This window comes from Ochlerotatus camptorhynchus, unplaced genomic scaffold (assembly GCF_037179485.1).
Source record: "Ochlerotatus camptorhynchus isolate MF236.1 unplaced genomic scaffold, CSIRO-AGI_Acam_v1.1 ptg000232l, whole genome shotgun sequence".
Taxonomy (NCBI): domain Eukaryota; kingdom Metazoa; phylum Arthropoda; class Insecta; order Diptera; family Culicidae; genus Ochlerotatus; species Ochlerotatus camptorhynchus.
This window is the reverse complement of record NW_027040722.1, coordinates 4,636,196-4,651,740: the sequence shown is the minus strand read 5'-3', so window position 1 is coordinate 4,651,740 and position 15,545 is coordinate 4,636,196. Positions and strand designations below refer to the sequence as shown.

Here is a 15,545-nt window from a genome sequence, read left to right as displayed (position 1 = left end):
TACTTTTAGAGGACTCACACATCCCTTTGTTAAGAATTCTGTTGTCACGATTTAGTTTAACAGTCATCAATACGTTTACTACAGATTTTACTTCAATTACTTTAGCTTAACTATTATCAGCCTATCCAATTTTCTTACCAGTTTTGATCCTACAAAACTGCTGCTTTTAAGCCATTTCGTCTCATTTGACATCTTTCGTCGTCTCTTCTTTAGGTTGGTCTGCCTGTTCCGGGGTAGTTGCATCACACGAGAAAACAAAACAGAACGAAGCCATCACGCTCCTACTTCGGAATGGTCAATCACTTTTCAATTTTCAAAAACAAACAAAAAATGCTTTGCAATGATCCCATGCACTGATTAACTCTCAAACCCCCACCATCTGTAACTGAAGCTCTAAACCTATCATAACTCCGGCATTTCTGAATAGATTTTTTTTTTATCTATCCAACTCAAACAAACCGCAACCTCCTCAAGTTTTGAAGAGCTTTAAAGGATTTTGAAAAACCAATCTTTTTATTCTTAACATATTTTGAATTGAAATGGGGTAGTTTTATGACGTTGGGGTTTTGAGAGTTAAGGGCGACAGGAGGGGTGGTTGTGGGAAAACCCGCAGGAATACGTAACATAAATAACTTATACTGGACGAATCGAGGGGAACAACGGAGGGGATGAATGAATTTGTGCTAACCTATCGCTCGAAGCTACTTCCCGTCTATAGCTCAGTATGCTGGTCATCCTCGCTGGGCTCTTCAGTTTTACTGGGTTTGATTTCGCCTTGCTCATCCTCCTGCTGCCACTCATCACTGGACGGTTCCTCTTCACCATCGTTTTGCTTAGGCGTTTCCTCGATCACCTGTTCGGCATCATCCGTTCCTTGTTCCTCCGTCTTTTGGTCTTCCTGCTTACTGGAATCCTTTTCCACCTTTGGTGGAGGGGTAGGTTTTACCTTTGGTCGCCACAGTTTCAATTTGTTCACTAGATACTTGACTTCCCGGTCCAACAGAGACATCTTGTCGGTAATATCCTTGACCGTCAATCGGACTGGTTCGTTCCGGGCCATCTTCTTCTGTTCACTCACTTCGGTCTTCTCCCATTCGATCGTCTCTTTGATTACTCGCTCCAGGGTGTCGATTTCAACCTGGGTGAAGACGTCCTTTTCTGCATTTCCTTCCTTGGTAAAGTTTCTCGCCTTGTCCAAAAATCCGTCCGCTCCGGTGATCATCTGCTTCAGAGCACTCAAAGCCTCCGGTCTCTCATTGTGTTCCCAGTGGCGCGCATAAACCTCATTCGCAATGGTACGCAGTTCCTCCAGCTTCTTTTCATATGTCTCGGCATCGGCATCAGATCCGCCTTCGTACAACCACTCGGATATCTCCGAGCAAGACTTCCGAATCAAATCGGCTTCGGCTTGGGTCGCGCACGACGCATACTCTTCTTCGTCCAACCTAACCTGGGCATCGATGACGAAACTTTCCAAGGAATTCAATGCCGTCTCGCGACGTTTCTTCGAGTCTTCCACTTCGTTGAGAGCCTTGATCTTGCTCACTGATTTTTCGAATTCCGATCCATCCAATGGTTGAATGTACAGCACTTCCACCTGGGATGGAATTTCCTCTTTAATTGTCACAATTTTTGGTTTTTCCGTTTTGTTCCCTTTGGTTGCCTCATTCTCTCCGGCTGCAGTGGAGTTTTCCGCACTGCTTGCGTTGGCCGATTTCTCCTCCTCGGATTTCTTTCCATCACTCTGCTCTCCTTCCTTCGGGACATCTTCTTTAGATGCTTCTTCTGAGGTCGCTGGTTTCTCATCGTCGTCGGTGTCTCCAGAGAACAGTTTGCTTATCGTGTTACCCAGCTTCTGCAAAGTACTCTCATCGTCTTCCTTTTCCATCGTTTTCTCCAGAACCAATTCAACGTTGGCCAGCGAGAACAAACCGGAATCGTCCAGAATGAAATGAGCCTTGATTCCCTTGGACTCAACATTGTCGGCCTTGTTGGAGTTCAACTTTTTGGCCACCTCCATCAAACTGACCTTGGTTAAGTTTAGCGAGCCCAAGTTGGCAACTTCGTCCTTTCCGAGTACCGGCTCTAAATCAGCATAATCCACCGAAAAATCGAAATCATCTGTGTGCTTGTTGAACGTTATCACCTTCTTCTGTGGATAGGAATTCATGGCACCGAAAAGAGTTCTCCGGACCAGTCTAGTGCTGCCGCTTTCGCCTTCCCGAGCAAATACAACCTGAATCGGGTGCAAAACTGCATCCTTGACAACGAACTTCTTCACCTTGAAACCGGTGGCCAAATCGGCAGCTCGATAGACAGCTCCCATACAGGCAGCTTCATCGGCATTGACGTTCTTGGCAAGTTCCTGCTTGATATGCGCCTTCAGAACTTCCTGAATTTTTGGCACACGAGTGTTACCTCCGAACAACACCACTTGGTTGACAATATCCAACGACAGTCCGGACAAGGACAATGCCCGATCGATTGGAGCCGTGACCTTTGCGTACAAATCTTTGCACAGTTCCTCGAACCGATCCCGTGTCACCAACAGGCGGAAGTCCTGCTCATCAAGCAAACCTTCAATCTGGGCATAGTGCTCCGTATTGGCGCTCAACACGTTCTTCAGCCTGCCAGCTTCCTTGAACAGCTTGGCCATGGCTCTGGGGTTCGTGAAAATATCCGTCTTAGTTTTACCCATCTTGTTGAACTCCTGTCCCAGATAGTCCCTCAGTCGCACTTGCATCTCCAAGCCTCCCAGCGTCCGATCGTAACCAACGCCAAGCACCTGCACCACCGGCAAAATTTCCTTCGTTGCTTTGTCCTTCACCAGCTGGTAGCTGATTACCGAAGCCGTCGTTTTGTACGCTCCCATATCGTAGAACACAAAATACTGAGCCGTTTCGTTGAATTCCTTCCGCCGGAAGATGCCATAGTTGAGAGCGACCGCCGTGTAGTCGTTGATCAGCTGCAGCACCTTCAGGTTGGCCAACCTGGCGGCGGAAACCAGTGCCTGTCGTTCAGCTTGTCCGAAAAAGCCGGGCACCACGATGACGCACTCGGTGATCGCTTGACCGGTGGATTCCTCGGCGTAGCCCTTGGCCTCCTGGAGCAGCTGGGCGATCAGTTCCTCGATCGTGTATTGCTCGTCGCCGGTTTTGAACACGACCGTCTTGCGGGTTGGTTCTTCGATGATGTCGTAGTAGGGGAAACGTTTCCTGAGAAAGAAAGCATGGAATTCGAATTAGCAGGAGTTCTGGATGGTCGGCATTTGTCCAAGCTGACTAGGCTATATAGACAAAAGGTATGCCAAATGGTTTGATATTTCTAGCCTAACATTTGAAACGGGCCAACACCATTGGGTAGGGGAAATGTGTCAATTTTACGCAAAATTCCAAGGTAGTTTTAAGAATTTTAATGAGAGATCAGAAATGAATTTGTTGGTTGTTCAATGTAAAGTTCCATGACGACTATGAACTGGATTTCTGGTAAATTTCTAATTAATATTCCAAATAAGTACTGAGAAGATTTTTTAGAGATATGTGATAACAATTCCAAGAAAATTCCGATAGTATTGAATTCCAAGGCTGTTACTAGATTTTCATGGCGAAATCCGCCATTTCTCAAAAGAAATCCGCGACTTTAAATACGAATACGCGACAAATTAAAAAAAATGTTTTCATTGACCCATTCGATCTTATGGGTTTTGGCATAGAATGACAGTTGGCAATGTGACCTTCGGATTAAAGGATGTTGACCCGGATTCACCGTAAAAACCCATTTCTCAAAAGTCATACTAGAACGCATCGATTATTTAAGGAAGATGTATAAATGACGTAGCATTTTAGGGTGACCAGCCATATGCCACTATGAGGAGGGGAACCAAATTTGGTGCTTCATGAAACATAAACGAATGATGAAGCACCAACTTTGGACCCCCTCCCCCTTGCAGCGTTTATTTCTACATGACTGGTCATCGTAAAATGCTCCGTCATTTATGCATCTTCCCTTAGAATACTGAGAGTCCTGAACAGGCTTTTGAAATAGGGTGATTTCTACTTTCTCGAAAAGAAAAATAATGATTGCTGTTTAGTCGTGACTCCGATGTAATTCACAAATTCTTGAGGTACACCACGGCATACGTTTCTGGCTTTATTGGCTTACATTTGGTTTCCTACATTGTCGTAATCGACACGACCCTGGACTATCGAAAAGACCCTACTGAGAATAAGGTCGGTGTCCAACAACAATGTTAGTCGAGCATTCATTGCTATAATCCTGATAATTGACTCCAATAATCTTTATGCTTTGCTTCCCTTCGATCCATATGTTACTACCCTGTCGGCTGACCCAATTAAGTAGGTATAAACCACAAGAACAACAACAACCACCACCACCTCCAACCACTCACCTGTACAGCTCCACCATCGGATTATCGACCGTCTTGCCGAGCAGATCGATCAGATAGCCGTAGTTGTTTGCCGGAAAACGTACACCCAACGTCTGGGCATCCTCGCCGATCAGACGGTCTCCGTTGCGGAAGGCAATCGTCGTCGGTGTTTTCCGTTTGGATTCCTTGTTCAGTGCAATCTCCATCGGAACGCCCGGTGACACGACGCCAATTTTCATCCACTCGCTACCCAAATCCACCGACATAACGGCGGCACCGTCGCTTGGCCTGAGCACCGCACACAGCGCCACCGTGACCAACAGCAGACACGCGCTTCCCCCACCAAACCAACCCTGTCGTTTCATTCCTAGGGTGAGGGATAAATAGAAGAAAAAAATCGTAAGTATTTTTCCACCGAAACTCCAAACTAATAAAGGTTAATTGTATCGCACACCTACCTGGACTGCCCTGCGGGAACTGCTACAATCGTAAAAATGGAAAAACTAACGCAATTTTCTGCACTACTTTCACTTTTTGTGCAGTACCACCCCACACCGCAATTTCACCGGATAACCTGAACACGTAAGATAATTCAATTCTCTCTGTCCTTACGCGATCGATTGTTAGTAATTTATACGAACAACGCAAAAAGGCTGCTGAAATTCACCGATTCCCCATGGAAAGTGTGCACTGCGTCGCGGCGGAGTTGAAAACGGACCCCAAGAAGCTCTCTCCGCTTGGTCACCGATCCGATCTACTGACGTGTTTCTTTTCGAGACTTCAGCGCGGTTGTCAAACGAGAACGATGCTGCAAAAGTGACAGACCGACGACCGACCACAGCTGATGTGTCAAAACCCGGCCAGAGTTGCCAGTCGAGCCGAGTAGACCCAGTATAGACTACCATAAACTTAAGATAACCGCAATGGTCAGCAACGTTTCAAATTATTTTTTTTTCTAACTATCCAGTATTTTACGATCGTTTATGGCCGCCACATTCTGGCTGAGTTTCTCGTAGGGAACATAAGATTTGAAGTTTCGGTTGTGTCATTTGACGTGTACGCGTACGCGATCAAATTTAAACGTTTACACGTCAAACGACACAACCCAAACGTCAAATCATATGTTCCCTAATTTTTTGACAGATAATGCATGGGCAAACTGTCAAAAAACCTGAAAGCGTATCCATTGTGCGCCGGCCTTCAGCTTGAATAACGTTGATCGATATTGAGAGGAAAATAATAGTGAGAGGAAAATAATAAACAACTTTACACGGCGATGCACCCCGAGGAGATAATACATGTTCCACTAATACCAACAATCAATACGAAACTAACGATTTTAAATTGGCTCACCACTTTAGTAGCCTATTGGTCCCAAGCAAACGATTAACGTACCCTATCCTAGTTGAAATTCTATTACTACTATGTTTGTTTTGATTCGCTATGAAAGTTTGACAGATAACATCAGGGGTGTGTGGATTCATGCAGAACATGCAGGGGTGAGTGAAATAGCTTGGGACTGCTTGGGACCGTTGTTCTGGTACTGAGTGAGCCAAAAATAATAATGATTTTCTTCGGGACCCAGTGGTCTTAGAGTTACCTCTATGCTAATACCCCGTTCACATTACAGCGTATATCACGTGATATACGCTGTCTTGCAATGAGCTTTCATACATCTAGTTTTCACTGGAAATCCTATGTATGAATGCTCATTGCAAGACAGCCTATATTACGTGATGTGAATGGGGTATAAAATTATGAAATCTCAAAAACACCGAAATAAACCTCTCTCAAATTTTAATATTTTGTCGAGGGGCAAGACATTGTAATATTTATATCTAATACTTTAGCTAATATTTTCTAATCCTTTCTAAATATCTTTGATTCTCATCTAATCTTTTCAAACCCACCTAATATTTCTTATCCACTTTGTACTATCCTTTTTTTTCAGTGTGCGGTCTCTGCTGTCATGTCAGCCGTCATTAAAAAACATTCATAATAAGTCGGCAGCGCAGGTGCAGGAGAGTAACCGGAAAACAAATTCCTCCTTCCTGCTACAGTGTTTCGAACGAAGTGATGGCTTCAGATGTCCCGGTACTCAGTCGTATCAATCGTTTTCATCAGTTGAAACACCTCCCGCCAATCCGGTTGTACCTACTAGCCCCGATACGCCAACGGAGAAAGATCCGGCTCGCGTGCAAAATCTGTATCAGCAGTTTGCAAATGAACGCCATAAAGAGGAACAAGCGGGTAAAGCTGGAGAATCACCCGGGGCCAGCCTCGTTCGGGCAATACGGTTTACGTTTCTAGCAACAAAGTGACGGAGGACTTCCTAAAAAAGCATTTCATTGAGTTCGGTGAAATATTGAACATAAAATGTCTGGAAAATGGAAAGGGCAAGGGATTTATTACGTTTACCAAAAACCGAATCGGATGATCGTGCTATCAGCGAGGTATTTCTGGTATGATTTGGGGAAAACTAGACGTGTGTTGACTATTATTTTTTCGTTTCAGATTCACAGCAAAACTGTTGGAGGAATTGCACTGCAGGTTCTGCTGGCAAGACGACAACCGCAGATAAACCCAATCAACGATGCAGGATCTTCGGCGACGGGGTCAGCTTTAGGTCGGTCTCTAAGGAAGCATGTATTAAGTACGTCACGCGAAATTCAGGAAAAAATATCCACCGTTTCGTCACGTTTTTTCTATACCTTATGCATTGCTTGTCATATTTTCACCGCAGAAAACCGCCAAGTAAGTATACTTTCCATTATTCCGTGGTATCATGAATCAACATTTTTACTTGTTTTTAGTTTACCGATGGAGAATCCGATGACGGATCACTATGGGGATTCCGAACACATCCCGATGAGGGATCTGAACACGGATTCTGAAGAGGCATCCGAACATGGATACAGAGGTGGAATCCGTAGACAGGACCAGATGAATCGATGGGGAAAACAAAATAATATATCCAGATGGGGAATCCGAAGTGCATTTTATGAAAAATCCGAACATGGATCCCGATGGTATATACGACCAAGGATTCCGATAAGAATACGAATAGATCCCGATGGGGAATCCCAATATGGATCCCGATGGAGAATCCGAGTGCGGATCCCTATGGGGAATCCGAATACGGATCCCGATGGGGATTCCTTAGACGGATCCCAATGGCAGGGCTGTCGCGAATTGTCGCGGATTTCGCGAATTGTCGCGGATTTGTACTTTCAGTCGCGAAAATCGCGGAGACATTAAAAAATGTCGTGAAAATCGCGAAGGGACTGATGTGCTGTCACAAAAATTGTGGAATTCATTCCCCCCTATTCTGCGAGTCACGTGACTCTCTCTCACCGGTGAGGTGACAATAGTCACCTCGTGTGAGGTGACTCTTCATTTGATTTGCACGGAGAGTCACCTCACACGAGGTGACAATTGTCACCTCACCGGTGACAGAGAGTCACGTGACTCGCAGAATAAGGGGGATTGTAATCTTTCCGTCCCGGATTATTTTGCTGTCATCAATTTTGTTGTTCATTTGGCTCTCAATTTTTTACCGGTTCAAACCAAACACCCTGCAAATAATCAAGAAATGATCTCAATTCCATACGTCCGGATTTACACGGAAACTCCCTGGGGTCTGTCCAATGTGAGACATTTTCATGGTTTTTTTTATTTTCAATATGAACATAACCCCCCCTATTCTGCGAGTCACGTGACTCTCTCTCACCGGTGAGGTGACAATAGTCACCTCGTGTGAGGTGACTCTCCATTTGATTTACATGGAGAGTCACCTCACACGAGGTGACAATTGTCACCTCACCGGTGACAGAGAGTCACGTGACTCGCAGAATAAGGGGGAACATTTTTCGTTATCAAATCATACACGAATCGTATATATGCGAGTAATTGACATGTGTATCGGATATTCTAGGTTCTCTAAATCGTCCTGGAGTTCAGTTGATTTGTTCTACTCAAGGTTCTACTATATCAACCAAGACTGCAATAATGTATGTAGTATCGAAATATGTCCAAACAGATTCAAAGTGTCTATGTGGATCGTGCCCGACCTATTTTCGTGCAAGTCAAATGTTTTAGGATTTCCATATCGATATTTCGATATTATCCCAGTCTTTGTTGATCTAGTAAAACATCTAGAACTGCAGGACAATTTGGAGAACCTAGATCATCTGGTATACGTGGAAATAAATCATTATCCATATAGACACTATGAATCTATTTGGACATATTTCGATACTACAGACTTTATTCCAGTGGTGGTTGATCTAGTAGAATAAATCATCTGAACTCCAGAATGATTTAGAGATCTTAAAACATCTGGTATACATAGCAATAGTTCATTCATGATCCACATAGACATTGTGCATCTGCCGGGAAATATTTCGATACTAAAGATATTGTCCCAATCTCGGTTGATCTAGTAGATCAAATTATTTGAACTCCAGGACGATTTGAAGAACCTACAACATCTGGATTACTCGGAAATAGATCATGCATGATCCACATAGACACTTTGAATCTGATTGGACATTTTTCGATACTACAGACATTCCCCCTTATTCTGCGAGTCACGTGACTCTCTCTCACCGGTGAGGTGACAATAGTCACCTCGTGTGAGGTAACTCTCCATTTGATTTACATAGAGAGTCACCTCACACGAGGTGACAATTGTCACCTCACCGGTGAGAGAGAGTCACGTGACTCGCAGAATAAGGGGGATTATTGCAGTCTTGGTTGATCTAGTAGACAAATCAACTGATGTCCTCGACGATTTACAAAGTCACATATACGATTCGGTCATGATTTGACAACGAATAGGTTCATAGTAGATATAAAACAAAATAATGAAAATGTCTCACCATTGGACAGACACCAAGGAATATCCGTGTGAATACAGAACGCGACGTGAACATTAAGGGTGTCTTATGAATCTCTGGTAATTTCTCAATTATGTGCAGGGTGTTTGGTTTGAATCGGTCAAAATTTGAGAAAACTACAGCTAAATTAACTACAACATTTAGAACAGCATAATACGTCAGAGACGCAAAGGTTAAGTTTCAAGAAAATTTGCATTTCAAATGAAATTGCATTAATTTTTTTTAAATAATGTTTCATCAAATCTAGGCCGATATTATTCAATAGAATCTCATAATATTTTATTATGTTCACTAATTACTCAGAATTTATACTATACATAAATAACTGAAGATGATACATTGTTATTTTTTTTTTTTCAAATGCTACAAACGGTTCTATAACATTCCCCAGAAAACCATTCCCATGAAAACCATTTCCCACAAAACCATTCCCCAGAATCTCATTCCCCAGAAAGCACCATTCCCCATAAAAGCATTCCCCAGAATGAACCATTCCCCAGAATGTACCATTCCCCAGAAAAGTATGACATGTATTAGATTTACTATTTTTGTTTATTATAGTCACTCCTGGAATCTTCTTTCGTGTATATAAAAAGAAGAAGAAAACTTCTTAATGGGTCAAGGGGTTTTAGGAGACCTTAATGGATCAATGGGTTTTCCCTTCTTTGAAAATATAACAAAAGGAAATAATTAATTCTAAATAATTTCTTTGGATATACGATAAAGAAGGGAATATTCCCTTCTTTAAATATATAAAAGAAAACATCATTAATTCGCTAAATATATGATAAAGGAGGGAATATTCCCTTCTTTGAAAATATATGAAAAGGAAATAATTAATTTTTTGGATAAACGATAAAGAAGGGAATATTCCCTTCTTTGAATATATAAAAGAGAAAACAATAAATTCTTTGGATGTATGATAGAAAAGGGAATATTCCCTTCTTTTAATATATAAGGAAAATATATAATCAATAGCTTTTCGCAAGGGATTCGAGGTAATGACCATTTGGGATAATAACGAGTGGAATAATGTTAAAAATTTGTAATCGATAGTTCAACTTTCCATGCACCGATTTTTTAATCCATCACGAGAAATTCTTCAACTCAGATCGAACAATTCTTCGATAAGGATTCGAATTGGATTGCATAATAGACCCTTTGACTTATCAAATGATGCTCAAAAACTTGAAGGTTGTCATTTTATAAAGAGCTAAAAATGGTTTGGAAATGATAAATACATAGTTCCATAAAAGTAAACATACTGTATTATCAATAGTAAAAAAAAAAAGAAAAGTGAAAATTACTAATTTCATCATCTTTTCTGGGGAATGGTAAATTCTTGGGAATGCTTTTCTGGGGAATGGTACATTCTGGGGAATGGTACATTCTGGGGAATGTTTTTCTGGGGAATGGTTTTCTAGGGAATGGTTTTCTGGGGAATGTTGTAGAACCGTTACAAACGATACTCCTTTAGCTCAGTCAGTAAAGGCGCAGCTACAAAGCAAGTCTATGCTGGAGGCGACTGAGTTCGTTTTTCCGTCCGGAATATTAATTTTTCAGATTGGTAAATTTCTCTACTTCTTTGGGCATAGGATGGTACAGGCATAGAAAGCTCTCAATTAAAATGTGAAAGTACTTCAAAGAACACTAAGTTGAGAGCAGGCAAAAATCTAATATGCTATAAGCAATAAGCTTGAAATGCCATGTAGGAGTATATAAATGGTATTTTTAGGCAATGAATACAGTTTTTTTTTTGTCGCGGATTAGTATTTGAAGTCGCGGATTTCTTTTGAGAAATCGCGGATTTCGCGGATCAAATTTAGAAAATCTTCCCCCTTATTCTGCGAGTCACGTGACTCGCAGAATAGGGGGGCTTGTAACAGCCCTGCGATGGAGATTCCGTAGACGGATCCCGATGTGCTTTCCGTAGACGGATCCCGATGTGGTTTCCGTAAACGGAATCCGATGATGGATTCCAATGGGGAATCCGAAGCCGGTCCCAATGGAGAATCTCAAGCCGGATCCCGATAGAGTCCGAAGCCAGATTCCGATACCGTGTGTGATGCTGGATCCCGATAGTCAAAAGCCAGATCCCAATATGGAGTCCAAAGCTGGATCCCAATAGGGAGTTCTTCGAAACTTCTTGGGAAGTTCTTGGAACTTCTTTGGAAGCTCCAATGAAAAAATAACATACCCGAACGATAACCCAAATGATACAATCACAGTAATTACCCGATTTTGTCAGCCGCAATAGACTTTTTTCTTTCAATAATTTCACATAACCTAATTCTAAATCTTTCTCATTCATCTTCAAGGTGCATGCCTAAGGTATACTCTGATGCAAAAAGACAAATGGAAAACGGCATGGGTTTCTTCGAACATAAGAAAATATTTTCAAAAAGGTGGCTGGCAAAATCGGGTCATTACTGTATTCCACAAATGATTTGGATAATACCCTGAACACGTCGTTCCAAGAAGTTCACAAGAAGTTCCAAGATCTCCCTAATAAAATTTGTATTGTAAATAACAAATTTTATTAGGGAGATCTTGGAACTTCTTGGGAAGTTCATGGGGAGTTCTTGTGAACTTCTTGGGAAACTAATTGGTAGTTTTCGAGAACTTCTTGGGGAAGGTTCATTAATTATGTCACGCAAATTTGGCCCATTTTCAACCCCCCTTCACCCCTTTGTCTCATTTTTTGTATGGACCTTAATTTGTTTTTGTATGACTCGTCGCAGTTTCCAAAACTCCCCCTCCCCCCTATAAGTGTGACATAATTAATTGACGATCCCTTGGGAGTTCTATGCAACTTCTTGGATGTTTTGAATGTTCTGTCAAGAAATTCGGACATCTTTCAAGAACTCAACTTTAACCTAACTTAAACTAATTTTTAACTTAATATTAATATAAATTTAACTTAACTTAACGGAGCCAAAAATCAGTAATGTTTGAATTTACATTTTATACAGCAGTAAATCTAGGTTAGATTGGGTACCAATTACTCGTGGTGGGCTCGAGGCTAATAGGTAACAATTTCAATTGGAAGGATCTAGGTAGGAAACTGGTTTCTGAAGCCTCCTTCAGATACTACTCTCGGACGGTTGACCAAATGCTGACTGGGCAAGGGCAAGTAGCACAGAAATAGGAGGATAATAATACTGGGACACAATGGCTGGAAAATGTGTGGAAAGGAGGGGATGGTCACATCAAACTCTTACATCAGACAAACAAAGGAATTCGTAGACCGCCTGGATGTAGGGAAGATCATAGGTTCCCAATACATCTCTTACTTCACGTATTTCCCATCAAGGTGTATCTTCGGGTTCCCCATCGGGATCCACCATAAGATTTTCCCCATCGGGAGCCTTATTTGGACTCTGCATCGGAATCCGTGTGCGGGATCGATCATCGGATTTTCCATCGGGATCACTCGATTTCCCCATCTGGAGATTTTTTCGGTTTCGTCGGGATCTATCGTAGAATTCATTTTCGGATGCCCCCGCAGGTGTCTGTGTTCGAATTCCTCCTCTGTATCCATAAACTGGAAACAAATAAAAATTGGTACTTGATGTTTTCCTTCGAGAATCTCGGTGCTATCAACTTCTATCTGCTAGGCACGCAGATACACCGGCATCGGAACATCGATGAGTTCTTCTCGTTGCAGAAAGTTGAAATGTCTTGAATATTCCTGTCCAGCCGAGTGTCCAGCTTACTCTCCTGTGCTGATCTCCGACGAACAAGAAAAAAATGAGCCGAGTTGATATTATCAACATTCGGCCACCATCTTGTTCTACGATGACAAGAAACAAACACTGAATTAAAAACTCATCAGTTTCTTGACAGCGGGAAAATATATAGCGAAATATCGCTAATATTTTGAAACCCACCAAATCTTTCAAATATATTAAATATATATTACAATGTCTTGCCCCTTGTATTTTGTTTATCGAGTATTTTTTAATTTTTGCTGAAAATGTCAGGTTGCGATTTTTTGCGCTTTGGGAGATATTAAAGTTCAAAAATTGTGGTTTTTTCGGTTTTTCAACAATATCTTTAACATTTGAAGCTTAAACCAGTATGTTTATTCACAAAAGTTATTTATTTAATGCATTTACATAAGAGAAAAATATAACATTAGGTCATATGAATAAAAGCGTTTACTTTACTTTTCCCGTAAGAAAAGCACGGGAAAGTAAAGTAAACTCTTTTTATTCATACGGCCCATTATATGGTTGTCAGCAAAAAAAAACAAAAAAAACCGAAACAGAAAGAAAAACCCATATTTTTGACATGTTTTTCTTTAACTCCCTATAACTCGGAACCAGTAGGCTGTGGAACTTTTACGTCTTGAAAATAGTTGTTTATTGACATCAAGTCTCCAAAACGTTAGCGAAAGAAGTTAGTGTTGACGATAGACGTATTGCCGCACTAGAAGGACTTTCTTCGCTAGTAGATCACTAGCACCGAGACGAACTCTGCAGTAATAACTGCCCAAAACTGAGCCACCGATCACTAAGTCCCTTCTTACGGGGGGACTTTAATGCACACTCGATCACTTTGTCATCGACCGACCAGAGAAACAGACGACGTAAGTTCTGCTTTCTTCAACGTGTATTTTGTAACTGAACTATTTACATAAATTTGCTCGTCCCTTATCTCCTACTGTGGTAGTGACCATCGGCTATCTATCGGTCGATATCGTAATATAAAGTTCTCTCCCTCTCTCTGCTCGCAATTCAATAACAGTCTGTATCATTTGGAATGGTAATTCAACACTTAACTAATTGGATTGATATTTACAAAATCTTATTCCTATCTCCAACATTCCGGCCACCTTGAAATATGGAATGTTTCAATGTTTCTTAATACTACTATTTACCAATTCGTTCCGTTTAACTATTCACTGTCGAGGCTCCGATTCCGCATTATACCGCATTCGCTGGCTTAATGGTGACCGTATGATCATTTTTCCCAGATTGATTCAACGGACGTATGGGATGACGGTGGATTCCTCGAAGTAGACCGGGAACAAGAAAAAACACCAGGTAGATCATTCAAGGCAAATATATATACTAGGACCTGCAATTACCTGTGCAATGCGCAGGTGCGCATCGAGCAAGTTCTCCCATAATGGGTTGCTCTACCTGGCTAGTTGATTGATGTAGGTTGTGACGAAGGAAGTAAGGCGATTCGTGCTACGGAACGCACGACTTCTTTAGATGAGGCTGTGCGGAGAGTCACCACTCGGACGACGCCATCTTTTCCAAGATGAAGCTTCACGATTTTCCCCAGCGGCCAGTTTGCTGGTGGAACGTTGTCTTCCTTGATGATGACGATGACACCGACATCAATGGTGACAGGTGGATTGCAACCCTTGGATGCACGGGATTGTAACTGTTGTAAGTATTCCGGATACCAACGGGACCAGATTTGCTACACACGCTTCTGGGTCAATTCCCAGTGATTCAAGCGATTATCCGATGTTTCCTTCCAATTCAAATCAGGAACCGCTTGAAGATTACTTCCAACTAGGAAGTGTCCTGGAGTCAAGACGTCAAGGTCGGTGGGGTCCTCCGGAATTGGTGTGAGGGGTCGAGAGTTAAGACACATCTCGACTTGCGCCAATAAGGTCAGAAGATCTTCATAAGCTATATTGACATTACCGATCGCCTTCAGAAGGTGTGTCTTCGCCGATTTGACTGCGGCCTCCCAGAGACCTCCGAAGTGTGGTGCTCGGGGCGGAATGAACTTCCACGAGATTTCGTTGGATGAACACCAGTCGAAAATTTGTTCACGATCGGAAGTTTCGACCTTCAGCATGCGGTAGATCCTGTTAAGGGCATGCGAAGCACCTTTGAAGGTAGTTGCATTGTCGGAATGGAGTTCGACGACCTTTCCTCGACGGGCGACTAGGCGACGGAGTGCAGCTAGAAAATCAGTGGTTTTCGTCGCTAACCAGCTCAATATGGACAGCCCTGGTTGAGAAGCAGACGAAAATTGCCACGTACACTTTGGTGGGGCCACGCTTTCGAATTGCAGACTTTACGTAGAATGGTCCACAATAATCGACACCGCACACGGAAAACGGACGCGTCGGCGAAACTCGCGATACCGGCAGATCGGCTGTGCTCTGCTGGACTAGAGTGGGCTTGGATCGGAAACAAGTGTGGCATTGGTGGTAAACGGACTTGACAAGATTTCTACCGCCGAGGATCCAGAACTTCTGGCGAAGAGTGGCTAACAGGAGTTGTGGACCT

The 15,545-nt window shown here is 42.4% G+C and overlaps 1 protein-coding gene and 1 pseudogene across 1 annotated transcript; one reads left to right on the top strand and one right to left on the bottom strand.

Annotated features, from left to right (window-relative positions):
- Grp170 (Grp170 co-chaperone) lies at positions 1-5,175 on the bottom strand. The gene is made up of 3 exons (XM_065225648.1): positions 4,846-5,175; positions 4,409-4,754; positions 1-3,215 (listed from the first exon to the last, which is right to left on the bottom strand). The coding sequence occupies exons 2-3, from the start codon at positions 4,750-4,752 to the stop codon at positions 713-715; spliced, it is 2,847 nt and encodes a 948-aa protein (XP_065081720.1). The 5' UTR covers positions 4,753-4,754; positions 4,846-5,175; the 3' UTR covers positions 1-712.
- Positions 5,176-6,129: 954 nt separating this feature from the next.
- Positions 6,130-7,334, top strand: LOC135704245 (negative elongation factor E-like; annotated as a pseudogene).
- Positions 7,335-15,545: the final 8,211 nt, after the last annotated feature.

Coding starts and splice junctions, on each gene's coding strand:
- Grp170 (XM_065225648.1), bottom strand. CDS start 4,752: ATGAAACGACAGGGTTGGTTTGGTGGGGGAAGCGCGTGTCTGCTGTTG. Junction 3,216..4,408: donor CCGATGGTGGAGCTGTACAG/GTGAGTGGTTGG, acceptor TTTCTTTCTCAG/GAAACGTTTCCCCTACTACG.